The 15,582-nt window shown below is 41.8% G+C and overlaps 1 protein-coding gene across 8 annotated transcripts in view; it reads right to left on the minus strand.

Moving 5' to 3' along the window:
• Positions 1-15,582, minus strand: part of PTPRT (protein tyrosine phosphatase receptor type T) — a 1,173,155-nt gene that overhangs the window by 78,288 nt on the left and 1,079,285 nt on the right. For 6 of the 8 annotated variants that reach the window (XM_037810913.1, XM_037810912.1, XM_037810909.1 and 3 more), the window contains one exon: positions 3,752-3,942. In XM_037810913.1, coding sequence (XP_037666841.1) covers positions 3,752-3,942 — 191 coding nt within the window. The remainder of the gene's footprint in view (positions 1-3,751; positions 3,943-15,582) is intronic. The other 2 variants (XM_037810911.1, XM_037810907.1) reach the window with 1 other exon arrangement.

A 15,582-nucleotide genomic window follows, 5' to 3' on the forward strand; every position in this document is an offset into this window, starting at 1 on the left:
TGTCCTGAGGCCACCAGGCTGTGAAGAACAGGCCACCTGAAGGGCCCACGTGTAGGTGTTCCAGCTGACAGCGGGCATCAACTGCCAAATGTGTGTGAAGATGCCTTCAGGTGCTTTCAGCCCCCAGCCGTGGAGTCTTCCCAGTCAAGGCCCCCGAGATCATGGAACAGAAGCAGACTATCCCTGCTGTGCCCTGTCCAAATTCCCAGCCCAAGTCACTGAGCACAACAAATTGGTTGTTTTTTTGTCACTAAGATGTGTGGTTGTTTGTAACATGGGGCAAACAGTATTTCTCACTAAAATATGACATTTTGCAGTTTACTTATTTTTAAGCCTATTGTTTATTTCCTATATCCTGTGCTGGAATTTAAGCTTCCCAAGGGCAGGGATCTTTGTCAGTTTTGTTCACTGATGTATCCCAAATGCCTAGAATAGTCCTTGACAATAGTAAATAATAAATATTTACTGAACAAATGAGTGATTGTAGAACTGAATTGAATTTTAGAAGACAGCTTGCTATAGCCAAGAGGTCCCTTAAATACCAACTTGTCAAACCCACTCATTCATATGGAAAAAACTGAGCAGAATCGAGGAGTGACAAAGCACGCTGGTGTGAGAGTGGGACTGAAGGCCCAGGAGACTTATCCCCACAATGGATAATAGGATGCTGAGTCTTCCAGCAGATCTGTGACTCTTAGCTCAAGATAAAGATTCTAGAGTCACATGAACCTTGATGATCAAAGCAATATCCAACTATATTCTGGTAAAATGGACTAGCACTTTATGGGAAGACTTTCATTAAGTAGTGTTTTCCAATTAACCTTTGTTAATCAGCAAATGCTGTTAACTAGAAGCTAAATATTGCAGTTAACTGATTAATATAATTTGAACTAATTGAGGGCAAGGCTAGCCTGAGTTAGAGATATTTTTGGATCAGGTACAATAATGCTTTTCATTATAAAAGCAGTTCATTTCCATGCTAGAAAGTTTGGAAAATGTAGAAAGGTACAAAGAAGAAAATTTTTTAAAATTAATCCACATTCTACCACACAAGGATGAACACTTCAAAAGATTTATCATTCAAAACAGACTGGAAGGAAAGGCACCGTTTGTATTTCTGTTTTGAAATTTTAGATGGCAAGTTCTTAAAACAGTGTTTCTTAGCCTTCACCGTTCATCTTTCTTTCCAAATCACATATCTCCCTTAATGTTATTTGAAACTTTAAAATGAATTAGATATCATGACAAACAGCTTATTAAACAATCATGATTTTGAATATGCCTTTACAAACAACATGTGCTCTCCTGATGTTTCTTCCCTGTGCTGGTTTGAATGTATTATGTCCCCCAGAAAAAGCCATATTCTTTGATGCAATCTTGTGGGGCAAGCATAATAGTGGGGATTAAGTTGGAATGTTTGGATTAGGTTGTTTGCATGGAGATGTGCCCCACCCAGCTGTGGGAGGTGACTCTGGTGGGATACTCCCATGGAGGTGTGGCCCCACCCATTTGGGGTGGGCCTTGATCAGTGGAGCCATATAAAACATGCTGACTCAGACTAAACGGAGTGCAGCTGTGAGTGACGTTTTGAAGAGGAGCAAGCTTGCTAGAGAGGAACGTCCTGGGAGAAAGCCATTTTGAAACCAGAACTTTGGAGGAGACACCAGCCACGTGCCTTCCCAGCTAACAGAGGTTTTCCGGACGCCATTTGCCATCCTCCAGTGAAGGTACCTAATTACTGATGTGTTACCTTGGACACTTTATGGCCTTAAGACTGTAACTGTATAGCCAAATAAACCCCCTTTTTATGAAAGCCAATCCATCTCTGGTGTTTTGCATTCCGCAGCATTAGCAAACTAGAACATTCCCCAAACAGACGTGTATGTGTGTGTAACTGCATGTGTGTGCACGGTCATGCTCACACACATACATATCTGTGTACATATCTGTGGACAGTGTTTAAAGCATTGGGACTAGTCAACCTCCTGGTTTTACTTATGGAGGAAACAAGACCGAGGGATGGGAGGTGATGAGGTCAACTGAGGCCTCCTGTGACCTCTTTCAACCCTTATCTCAGCATCTACCCAGGATGTATCGACTGAGTTGCTATTTTACTTAGACCATATTTGAAATTAACTGTGGATAGTCTTGAGCTGGTAATTACTCACATCCAATGACATCAACATTTTTGTCCTTATAACTGTCAAATATGCCGCTGGCCACCATGTTTTACACTATCATAAAGTTTTAGGATCAGACAGAATGGTAGAAATCACCTTATCCAAACTCTTCATTCAACAAATGAAGAATTTTAAAACTGAAGTAGCATAATGACATGTTAAGATCATAGAGTTTGCTATATTGGAATCCAGCTGTCTGGGCCCCCAGTTAAGCACAATTTTCATGACTTTACACAACTTCTAAAATATTGCTTTGTAAGCTCTTTCTCTGAATATAGCCTGAAGATAAACTTAGTCTGCTTTATCAAGAAATCCAAATGTGTGGAGTCTGAGTCAATAAGTTTTCATACACAGTGAAACTGAACCTAGCATATCTGGGGCACTCACTTCATATGGAAAAGCAAACAAAACCAGTGTATGCAACTCAGAGCCTGGCACACGGTAGATGCTCAACAGATATTTTGGGAAGGAAGGAGGGGAGGGCGAGAGGGGAAGGGGAAAGTGCAGAAAGAAATGCTTGTTTCTAAAGCTGGCTGCGGCTGGCTGCAGGCACGCACGGGGAAGGCTGTGGAACTCCTCTTGGGGAATGAGCTGCTCTTTGGTTTAGGAAAACATCTTAATGAGTTCTTCCTTCTGTGTTACTTTATGTTTGTAAAAGGTGAGGCCTAATGGGCATGGTCGGAAACAAAAAGGAGTGAGACAAAGAAAGCTAAATTATGCACAGTAAAGAAAAAAGGATTTTGGAGTCCTTTTCCTGGCTGCTGGAAAAGGAATAGGTTTGGGGACAAAGTTAAGAACCTCTGGGAAGAGAGTGGGTAGAGACCCGGCAGGAGGTGCCTCAGCAATGTGGAAGGTTCAAGAACTTGTAAGAGCAGTAGTGCTATATTAAGGCACTTCCTCTAACTTGCTGCACTCCTCCTCTCTACTTCCAGATCTTATGTAACAACTGCTGCCCCAAATCCCTTGTATTAAAGATGGTTTGGGGAGGAAAGGAAGACATGTCCAATTCAGGTGTGAGGAGAAGGGGCAGAGAGAGGCCAGCTGTCACTGAAAGTGAGATATGGAGTTGGGGTGAGGGGTTGAGAACACAATGGTAGCATAAAAGTCTGGGGCAGGAGGTGACCAGGGGCAAGCAGACCTCTCAGAAATCACTGGCAGGGGAGGTAGGCTGGATTTTCCACAATATGTGGGATGGGGCCTGAGCTTTTCTACCTTGATATTGAAAGATGTGACTCCACAAGGGTAGAAACTCTTGGGATAACATAACTGGGCTATGAAAGAAAGAGAGAGAGAGGGAAGGAAGAAGGGAGGAAAAAAAGGAGGGATAAGAATCTTTTTAGTATGGTGCTTCTCAAATTTAATACATACAGATCACCTAAAGTTCTTGCTAAAGTGCAAGTTTGGGTTCAGTAGGTCTGGGGAGCTGCCCGAGATGTTATATTTCCGACAAGCTCCTGGGTGAGGCTGAAGCTGCTGGTCCGTGGCCCACAGTTTGAGTAGCAAGGCTTTCTTTCGCACACAAGTAAGTCTCTGAACCCATCAGCAGGTTTCCTTCCAGGCTGGTCTCTTACCTCGTACTCCTCCTTGAACCCATAGCCCTGGCCTCTCTTCATCTGAGTGATGTGCTGGAGCAGGTCGGCCACCCTGATGGCTGGCTGGAACTGGTCCCGGGGGTAGCTCATCTCCACGGGGTCGCAGGTCCGGTAGGGGTGAGTCTGGATGGTGAGGGTGGGCTGGGACAACTCCCCACGGCTGCCATCTGCTTCAAAGAGAAGGAAGCAGAACAGACCATCACCCACACGCTCTGTTCTTTGAGCTCTGTGCCTTCCCCCAGGATGGGCTGAGAAGGGTAGAGCAACTAATTTGGGACTTAGTTGATTCAGGACACTGCGAGACAGAGAGATGAGACACACTGCTTCTCTGGCATGGCTGTAATGGGAGATATAAAAATAAAACAAACCAACCAGGGAACAAAATAACCCTTAGTTCCTTTCTATTTCAAGGGTGCATATTGATGGAGCAAAGACAAAGTTCTGGGTTGGCTGTCATCCCCTGCCTGTCTCAGCCCTTCCCTATGGCTTTTTGGGAGGTCTTGGCCAATCTCAGCCAATCCCAGAGGCCAGACAGGCTAAATATTGGGAGCACCTGCCTGTCTAGGCAGTAGGGAGTCTGGAAATAGTCTCTGACGCCTGCTTACAGATGAGGAGATCCTCAGGTCCCTGAAGATGAGAGCCACATGTCTGCTTCTTGTCCATTTGTTTGGATTCCTGTGACCTGGTTTCTCTATGATCTGGTTTCTTCTGGGTTCTCTAGTGGGAAGAATTGGAGCCAGGCTTGCACCCTCCTTCTCCCCTCAGCAGGTGGCAGTGACCAAGACCCTCCCAGATCTTCTCTCTCTTTCTCTGTGGACTGCAACACTGACCACCTTCTGCCTACTGCCTCATTTCCCCACCACTGCTCAGCAGGAGCATCACTCTGAACCCAACTTACAGGTGAGGAAACCTGAACCTCTCACCTCAGTCCTGTCACTTCCCTTCTGCCTTATCTCCTTCCTAAAATCTCTCTCTCATATAAGGTTTGTATCATCCTCTGATGAGAATGTTTATAACCAATATGCTGCTCTAACCTGCCTTCTGTTAGTTTGGCCACTCTGGAAGCTGACGCCTGCTCAGATTGGCTTGAATTCCTTTCTTCCCATAGGACCAGTAAAACCAATTTCTTGCCCTACCTCCTCCCTGCCAGGGATATATTGTCAGTCTTTCAGGGCCCATTTATTTTCCCCAGAACCATCTAGACTTGGTTCCCCAACCTCTTTCCAAAGACAATGAGAAGTCCATGCTGTCGACCACCCAGTCTGTGACATGCACAAGATGGGAACTGACAGATTTGGTACATCACCCAGACGTGTTCAGGCACTGTAAGCTGCCAATGCACCACTTGGCCTGTGCAATATTCATTCTCTCAGAAGCTTAGCACATGTTCCTGTTTTCTGAAACATGTCTTTTCAAAATCCATGTTCTCTTTAGCTTGTTTGTCTCTCATGTCACAATAATATATCAGACATAGATTCTGATGTGAAAGAAACTCGACTCCATGTGACAGCAGGCAGCAAGACCGTTTCTAGTAAGGTAAGGACAGCAGAAGGGAACAGTTGGCCTGAATGCTTTCTAGGAAGACCAACTTGTCCCAATTTGTCTGGGGCTTTCCTGGTTTTAGTACCAGATGCACTACTTCCTGGGAACCCCCTCAGTCCCATGCAAACAGGGATGGATGGTCACCCTAATGCTTTCACCTGTGTCTAGGGACTGGGGGATACTCTCCTCATTTTTCCACCTCTCTGCCAGTCCTGTCCTCCAAGGGATATGATTGGTCTGAACCTGAGACACTGACTGGGGTCATACCTTACCAGTGGTGGGGTTACTGTATGGACAGTGTGGTCTCCCGATTCATTGTTAGTGATTGTACCGAGGCAGAGCCTGGTCACTGCCGACAGAAAGATCGAGAGAATATAGATTTATGCACAGGGAGGAAGGGCCGAGGAGAGATATTACCAAAACCTTCCTGACTGCTTACTTTTTCTCTTGGGATTTTAGGTTATATTTTAGGCTGACATTACTTACATGTAGTTCTTGTCAAATGTGGGAGCTGCCTCCTTTCTCCATTGCACCCTTGTGATCATGAGCTAGACTTACTGAGAACCCACTGTGTGCCAGGGACCCTGGTAGGCACTGGCAGTTCAGAGAGAAATACAGATCGCACCCTTATTCCACCATGAGAGTCTAGTAGGGAAGGCAGACAAGAAGAACCATCTGACACAAGAAAACAGGTGGCTGAGAGGCCAAGGCACATTTAGGTAAGAGGAAGGAGGCCGATGTGGAGTGAAGGCTGTGGGTGGGAATGTGATGGCGGCAAAGCTGTTAAGAGATGGTGTGAGGCAGATACAGAAAGTCTGGCAATGTGTTAGAATCTTAAAGACTGTGTGAATCTGTTGAAGGGCTTTACGAAGAATCCCTTTCTTTAAAGACTCACACCATTTCTTGTAGGTGTCCCAGCTGTCATGGATATAAGGTGTCCTTCCAGTGAACATCACTCCTGTGATGGTGTGGTGGGGTTGGGGATGGAGAGGAAAGGAGGACTTGAATTTTCCTCTCTAGATGCTGCACTCTAGGATTCCCAGGAGAGGTCAGAGTCAATGCCCAAAGCCCTGTGAGGGTTTCCCACTTAACCCAGCATCACACATGGGAACAGACACCTTCAGAGTCCCATGTTCTCCCAAAGGACCTGGGGCATGGGCTGCATGGGAGACAGGCTGCCTGGCAAAGGCAGGCTTCTTGGAATGGGCACCTGGCATTTTTTGTGAGATGCCAAGTGTTTCCAAAACCAAATAACTATCAATATGGATGTTTTCCCTCAACACATTGCTAGACAGACTGTAAACTTAGTGTCAGCAAAACCAACACTGAAATGGAAAATAAATACATTTGCAATTTAACAACTTGTATTGTTGAAACACTTGTAATGTCAATGCCAGTGCTAATGATGCTTTGAGGACTTGGAACCAAGGGATTTTTAAGGTTTATTAATTCAACTAGTTGGAGTCCCTTTTCCAGTGTCTCTTACCTCACCTATTCCCTTATTAACCTCCGATAATGCTGAAGTGATGCCTTTTATCACACCCCATTTCACCAGACGCACTATACTTAATTTTCCATCATTAGGTTTAATGAAAACCCAATTTCACAACTCACTTCTCTCAGGAATCTACAAGTAACGTTACGTTTTTATCAGACCCAATTAAAAAATGTTATGATGTTCCTATTCAAGAGGGAGCCTTAAAACTAATGTGCGATACTGCTGCTAATTCAACAAGGGCGCTGGAACTCATATGCTGCTTGTAAAATGGAACTCAAACCAGCTGGCCCAGGGAGAGAACATTTTTCATTTTTCTCCTCACCAGACCCTTAATTTTCATGCCACTTCAACTTCTCATTTATGGGTCTTGCATGTTTATTTATCACATAATAATATTTTGGATTTCTTTCACAGTTTTTATGTACTGTTGCCCAAGTCTCCGAATTCCACTGCAACGACTCACTGCCTGCAAGGGGACTGTGGGGTGGGCAGAGGGATTTTGAGGATGTGTACGAGATCCGGGGTCACCACCGTCCCCTCTGACTCACTCTTTCCTGTCTCTCTGCCAGCTCCTCTTCCCTCTTTAGCCTACTAAGTGTGGTTCTTCTTTGGTGATCTGTCTTTGGCCTCTTCTCTCCTTTTTTTTTTTTTCTTTAAATCCCCGCTTCCTCTAATGCCAGCCACATATTTCCAATCACTTGCTGGGAATTGCTACTCCAACTGTTCAACAAGGATTTTTTTTTTTTTTTTTACAGTACCAGGATCTGTATCTCTTTATTGACTATGGTGGAGTTGAGACATGTTGAGTGAAAAATAGTTGTTGATAAACTACGAAGAATGAGAGAAAAAGCGTGACACATTTTAGAAAATGGTATGCAAACAACAACCAAATACACAGATTGCAGGTAAGAAAGTGCTTAGCACTGTGGCTGTCACATCAGTGGGTATTCAGAAAATGTTAGTGTCCACCCCACTTCTTCCTTCTGCATGGGAGGGAGATGGACCAGAAACAGAAGGTCACAGGTTATTGAAATGCCTCAGCCAGGTTACATTTTGGTGCAGCCAGAGGTTATATTGAGCACTCAAGCAGGAGTCTGTGTCTCCAACTGTGACTTCACTTTGTTTGGCTCTTTCCTATTCTGTTGTGCCCAAGGTCCACTTATAGTATAGTTACAAAATCTGTTTATGTTGATTGCATTTGTTTTATTAGCCAGAGAGTATGCCAAGCACTTTATATAAAACATATCATGTCATCCCTGTGCAGCTTTCAGAGGCTGATACTCAGAGGTCATTTGTTCAAGGTCATCCAGTTAGTTACTGGTGGAGCCTGGATTGGAACTCACATTTTTTTTTTTTTAAATCTTCATTTTATTGAGATATATTCACATACCACGCAGTCATACAAAACAAATCATACATTCGATTGTTCACAGTACCATTACATAGTTGTACATTCATCACCTAAATCAATCCCTGACACCTTCATTAGCACACACACAAAAATAACAAGAATAATAATTAAAGTGAAAAAGAGCAATTGAAGTAAAAAAGAACACTGGGTACCTTTGTCTGTTTGTTTCCTTCCCCTATTTTTCTACTCATCCATCCATAAACTAGACAAAGGGGAGTGTGGTCCTTATGGCTTTCCCAATCCCATTGTCACCCCTCATAAGCTACAGTTTTATACAATTGTCTTCGAGATTCATGGGTTCTGGGTTGTAGTTTGATAGTTTCAGATATCTACCACCAGCTACCCCAATTCTTTAGAACCTAAAAAGGGTTGTCTAAAGTGTGCGTAAGAGTGCCCACCAGAGTGACCACTTGGCTCCTTTCGGAATTTCTCTGCCACTGAAGCTTATTTCATTTCCTTTCACATCCCCCTTTTGGTCAAGAAGATGTTCTCCATCCCACGATGCTGGGTCTACATTCCTCCCTGGGAGTCATATTCCACGTTGCTAGGGAGATTCACTCCCCTGGGTGTCTGATCCCACATAGTGGGGAGGGCAGTGATTTCACCTTTCAAGTTGGCTTAGCTAGAGAGAGAGGGCCACATCTGAGCAACAAAGAGGCATTCGGGAGGAGGCTCTTAGGCACAATTATAGGGAGGCCTAGCCTCTCCTTTGCAGCAACAGTCTTCCCAAGGGTAAATCCTGTGGTAGAGGGCTCAACCCATCAAACCACCAGTCCCCTATGTCTGTGGTCATGTTAGCAACCATCGAGGTGGGGTAGGCCAATACCCCTGCATTCTCCACAGGCTCCTCAAGGGGTCTCTACATATTTTTTTCCTTGTTTTTTTTTTAACTTTTTTTTTTAAATCAACTGCATGAAAAATAAAAAAATAAAAAAAAAACAAAACAAAAAAAATTAAAAAAAAAACATACAATAAAAGAACATTTCAAAGAGACCATAACAAGAGAGTAAGAAAAAGAGAATTAACCTAAGATAACTACTTTACTTCTAACATGTTCCTACTCTACCCCAAGAAAGTTACCTAATATAGCAACATTTCTGTGAACTTGGTCCTACTATACCCATCAGAAATTAACAGACCATAGTCATTCCCAGGCATTCCCAGAACGTTAAATTTACTCATGATAGCTTATCTGTTCTTCTTGGATTATATTTCCCCCTTCCTTAATTGCTCTCTATTGATAGTTCCCCTGCATTCTACATTATAAACCATTTGTTTTACATTTTTCAAAGTTCACATTAGAGGTTGCATATAATATTTCTCTTTTTGTGCCTGGCTTATTTCGCTCAGCATTATGTCTTCAAGGTTCATCCATGTTGTCATATGTTTCACGAGATTGTTCCTTCTTACTGCCGCGTAGTATTCCATCGTGTGTATACATCACATTTCATTTATCCACTCATCTGCTGAAGGACATTTGGATTGTTTCCATCTCTTGGCATTTGTGAATAATGCTGCTATGAACATTGGCGTGCAGATATCTGTTCGTATCTCTGCTTTCAGATCTTCCGGGTATATACCGAGAAGTGCAATCGCTGGATTGAAGGGTAACTCTATATCTAGTTTTCTAAGGAACTGCCAGACTGACTTCCAGAGTGGCTGAACCATTATACAGCCCCACCAACAATGAATAAGAGTTCTAATTTCTCCACATCCCCTCCAGCATTTGTAGTTTCCTGTTTGTTTAATGGCAGCCATTCTAATTGGTGTGAGATGGTATCTCATTGTGGTCTTAATTTGCATCTCTCTAATAGCTAGTGAAGCTGAACATTTTTTCATGTGTTTCTTGGCCCTTTGTATTTCCTCTTCAGACAACTGTCTTTTCATATCTTTTGCCCATTTTATAATTGGGCTGTCTGTACTATTGTCATTGAGTTGTAGGATTTCTTTATATATGCAAGATATCAGTCTTTTGTCAGATACATGGTTTCCAAAAATTTTTTCCCATTGAGTTGGCTGCCTCTTTACCTTTTTGAGAAATTCCTTTGAGGTGCAGAAACTTCTAAGCTTGAGGAATTCCCATTTCTCTATTTTTTCTTTTGTTGCTTGTGCTTTGGGTGTAAAGTCTTGGAAGTGTCCACCTAATACAAGGTCTTGAAGATGTTTTCCTACATTATCTTCTAGGAGTTTTATGGTACTTTCTTTTATATTGAGATCTTTGGTCCATTTTGAGTTAATTTTTGTGTAGGGGGTGATGTAGGGGTCCTCTTTCATTCTTTTGGATATGGATATCCAACTCTCCCAGCCCCATTTGTTGAAAAGACCATTATGACCCAGTTCAGTGACTTTGGGGGCCTTATCAAAGATCAGTCGGCCATAGATATGGGGGTCTATCTCCGAATTCTCAATCCAATTCCATTGATCTATATGTCTTTGTGCCAGTACCATGCTGTTTTGGCAACTGTGGCTTTATAATAAGCTTCAAAGTCAGGGAGTGTAAGTCCTCCCACTTGGTTTTTCTTTTTTAGAGCGTCTTTAGCAATTTGAGGTATCTTCCCTTTCCAAATAAATTTGATAACTAGCTTTTCCAAGTCTGCAAAGTAGGTTGTTGGAATTTTGCATTGAATCTGTAGATGAGTTTGGGTAGAATTGACATCTTAATGACATTTAGCCTTCCTATCCATGAACATGGAATATTTTTCCATCTTTTAAGGTCCCCTTCTATTTCTTTTAGTAGAGTTATGTAGTTTTCTTTGTATAGGTCTTTTACATCTTTGGTTAAGTTGATTCCTAGGTACTTGATTTTTTTAGTTGCTATTGAAAATGGTATCTTTTTCTTGAGTGTCTCTTCAGTTTGTTCATTTCTAGCATATAGGAACATTACTGACTTATGTGCATTAATCGTGTATCCCGCTACTTTGCTAAATTTGTTTATTAGCTCTAGTAGCTGTATCGTTGATTTCTCGGGGTTTTCCAGATATAAGATCATATCATCTGCAAACAATGACAGATTTACTTCTCCTTTTCCAATTTGGATGCCTTTTATTTCTTTGTCTTGCCGGATTGCCCTGGCTAGCACTTCCAGCACAATGTTGAATAACAGTGGTGATAACAGGCATCCTTGTCTTGTTCCTGATCTTAGAGGGAAGGCTTTCAGTGTCTCATCATTGAATACTATGCTGGCTGTGAGTTTTTCATACATGGTCTTTATCATATTGAGGAAGTTTCCTTCAATTCCTACCTTTTGAAGTGTTTTTATCAAAAACGGATGTTGGATTTTGTCAAACGCTTTTTCAGCATCTATTGAGATGATCATTTGATTTTTCCCTTTCGAATTGTTAATGTGTTATAATACATTGATTGATTTTCTTATGCTGAACCATCCTTGCATGCCTGGAATGAACCCCACTTGGTCATGGTGTATGATTTTTTTAATGTGTATTTGAATTCGATTTGCAAGTATTTTGTTGAGGATGTTTGCATCTATATTCATTAGGGAGATTGGCCGGTAGTTTTCCTTTTTTGTAGCATCTTTGCCTGGTTTTGGTATTAGATTGATGTTAGCTTCATAAAATGAGTTAGGTAGTGTTCCATTTTCTTCAATGTTTTGAAAGAGTTTAAGTAAGATTGGTGTCAGTTCTTTCTGGAAAGTTTGGTAGAATTCCCCTGTGAAGCCATCTGGCCCTGGGCATTTATTTGTGGGAAGATTTTTGATGACTGATTGGATCTCTTTGCTTGTGATGGGTTGGTTGAGGTCTTCTGTTTCTTCTCTGGTCAGTCTAGGTTGTTCATATGTTTCCAGGAAATTTTCCATTTCTTCTACATTATCCAGTTTATGCCATACAGTTGTTCATAGTATCCTCTTATAATTTTTTTAATTTCTTCAGTTATGTCACCCTTTTCATTCATTATTTTGTTTATATGGTCTTCTCTCTTTTTGATTTTGTCAGTCTAGCTAGGGGCTTGTCAATCTTGTTGATCTTCTCAAAGAACCAACTTTTGGTGATATTTATCCTCTCTACTGTTTTTTTGTTCTCTATGTCATTTATTTCTGCTTTAATCCTTGTTATTTCTTTTCTTCTACTTGGTTTAGGATTGGTTTGCTGTTCATTTTCTAACTTCTTTAGTTGATCCATTTGTTCTTTGATTTTGGTTCTTTCTTCCTTTTTAATATATGGGTTTAGTGGTATAAATTTCCCCTTCAGTACTGCTTTTGCTGCATCCCATAGGTTTTGGCATGTTGTGCCCTCATTTTCATTAGTCTCTATATATTTAGCAATTTCTCTTGCTATTTCTTCTTTAACCCACTGATTATTTAGGAGTGTGTTGTTTAACCTCCAGGTATTTGTGAATTTTCTAAGTCTCTGATGGTTATTGACTTCTAATTGTATTCCATTGTGGTCAGAGGATGTGCTTTGAATAATTTCAATCTTTTTAAATTTATTTAGCCATGTTTTATGTCCCAGCATATGATCTATTCTGGAGAAAGTTCCATGAGCACTAGAGAAGTATGTGTAGCCTGGTGATTTGGGATGTAATGTTCTATATATGTCTGTTAAATCTAATTCATTTATCAGATTGTTTAGGTTTTCAATTTCCTTATTGGTCTTCTGTCTGGTTGATCTATCTATAGGAGAGAGTGATGTGTTGAAGTCTCCCACAATTATTGTGGAAACATCAATTGCTTCCTTTAGTTTTGCCAGTGTTTCTCTCACGTATTTTGTGGCACCTTGATTGGGTGCATAAACATTTATGATTGTTATTTCTTCTTGTTGAATTGCCCCTTTTATTAGTATGTAGTAGCCTTCTTTGTCTCTCAAAACATCCCTGCATTTAAAGTCTATTTTATCTGAGATTGATATTGCTACACCTGCTTTCTTTTGGCTGTAGCTTGCATGAAATATTTTTTTCCATCCTTTCACTTTCAATTTCTTTGTGTCCCTGTGTCTAAGATGAGTCTCTTGTATGCAACATATTGATGGTTCATTTTTTTTTAATCCATTCTGTGTGTCTGTATCTTTTAATTGGGGAATTTAATCCATTTACATTCAATGTTATAACTGTGAAGGCATTTCTTGAATCAGCCATCTTATCCTTTGGTTTATGTTTGTCATATATATTTTTCCCCTCTCTCTATTAATATCCTTTAATGTACCCATACCGAATCTCTTTAGTACTGAACCTTTCTCCAAGTCTCTCTGTCCTTTCTTTGTTTCTCTGTCTGTAGGGCTCCCTTTAGTATCTCCAGTAGGGCAGGTCTCTTGTTAGCAAAATCCTCTCAGCATTTGTTTGTCTGTGAAGAATTTAAGCTCCCCCTCAAATTTGAAGGAGAGCTTTGCTGGATAAAGTATTCTTGGTTGGAAATTTTTCTCACTCAGAATTTTAAATATATCGTGCCACTGCCTTCTTGCCTCCATGGTGGCTGCTGAGTAGTCACTGCTTAGTCTTATGCTGTTTCCTTTGTATGTGGTGAACTGCTTTTCTCTTGCTGCTTTCAGAACTTGCTCCTTCTCTTCCATATTTGACAATGTGATCAGACTATGTCTCGGAGTGGGTTTATTTGTATTTATTCTATTTGGAGTTCGCTGGGCATTTATGATTTGTGTATTTATGGTGTTTAGAAAATTTGGGAAGTTTTCCCCAACAATTTCTTTGAATACTCTTCCTAGACCTTTACCCTTTTCTTCCCGTTCTTGAACACCAATGACTCTTATATTTGGATGTTTTATATTATCTATCATATCCCTGAGGTCCATTTCGATTTTTTAAATTTTTTTTCCCCATTCTTTCTTTTGTGTTTTCATTTTCCATTCTGTCATCTTCCAGGTCACTGATTCATTGTTCAACTTCCTCTAGTCTTGTGCTATGAGTATCCAGAATCTTTTTAATTAGGTCCACGGTTTCTTTAATTTCCATAAGATCATCTATTTTTTTATTTAGTCTTGCAGTGTCTTCTTTATGCTCTTCTAGGGTCTTCTTGATCTCCTTTGTATCCTGTACTATGGTCTCATTGTTCATCATTAGTTCTTTGATTAGTTGCTCTAGGGACTGTGTCTCTTCTGATCTTGTGATTTGGGTGTTTGGGCTTGGGTTATCCACATCGTCTGGTTTTTTCATATGCTTTAGAATTTTCTGTTGTTTTTGGCCTCTTGGCATTTGCTTAACTTGATAGGGTTCTTTTAGGATTTGTAGACCAATTGAAGTCCTTATCTCTAATTTATCAGATCTACAGCTTCGTGGAGTACACTTTCTCTAACCAGCAGGTGGCGTCCACGAGCCACCTGTTCTCCACAAGCCAGTTCTCCCCTGCTTTGCCTTTGTGGTGAGTGGGGGAGTGAGTCTTGTGGGGTCCAATTGGTGTACCAAGCTTGCGTGTGTAGTTGGTGTTGCCCGCCCTGTACATGGGGCGTGTGTCTGGGCGGTCAGGGAGGGGGCGTGGCTCTAACAATCAAATCTCCCTGGTGTTCCTGGAGTTTTAAAGCTGCTGCAATAGTCTAATCCTTCAGTTCAGTCCTGCCACAGTTTGTCTCTGCCACTGACCCACAAGTCCTTGGTATTGGAGTATGGCTCCTGAGACTTGCTAGTGGGTCCCTCTTCCAGGCCGTGCACCCCCTGGTCCTCTGTTGAAGGATGACTGTGCTGTGTCACAGGTCAGTGCCGTTCCCCCAGGGCAGTTCTGGGCTGCTGGGCTGTGTAGGGAGGCTCCCAGTCTGCTGAAATGATGGCTGAATGGGGCTTTGTTAATTCACACTGCTCCACCTTCCCAACTCTGGGACAATCAGCTGAGGTTGCAGGGAAGGCTAATGTCCACGCCCAGTTTTGTGGTGTGTGTGTGTTATTTGAAGCACTTCCGTCACACTGGGTTGTCTGGGGCAGCTCTGGGCTATGGGGCTGGCGACGGGCAGGAGTGTTTCCTGTCCACCAGGATGATGGCTGTGAGCGGACACCCCCCTTTTCTTGGGAGGTTGTGGTGTTTAGTGAATTTTCTCAGCCACTGTATTATTGCCTTTTGTCTCAGAGCTCTCTTAGTTCTGTTTTTGTCTTGACCTGCCCAAATTGCAAGTCTTTGAGGCTTTCTGTATTGGGCTTCGTGGAGTAATTGTTTTAGAAACAGAAAAAAAAATATAAAAAAAAAAAAAAAAAGCCCTCCTCACAGATCTAATGGGTTATTGAAATGCTAAGAGACAAACCAATTAGCACCATTAAGGAAAGATCCAGGGGGCAGAGAGATCAGTTTTTCTTCGGGATTTGCATATGAGCCTCAGGGCCTGAGCTCTGCCCTTCCCCTTTCTATGTTCATCAGAACTCCAAAAATCCTCCACTTTTATTTTGGAGTTTTTCTTGCTCTTTTTTGCTATG

This window comes from Choloepus didactylus, chromosome 19 (assembly GCF_015220235.1).
Source record: "Choloepus didactylus isolate mChoDid1 chromosome 19, mChoDid1.pri, whole genome shotgun sequence".
NCBI lineage: Eukaryota > Metazoa > Chordata > Mammalia > Pilosa > Megalonychidae > Choloepus > Choloepus didactylus.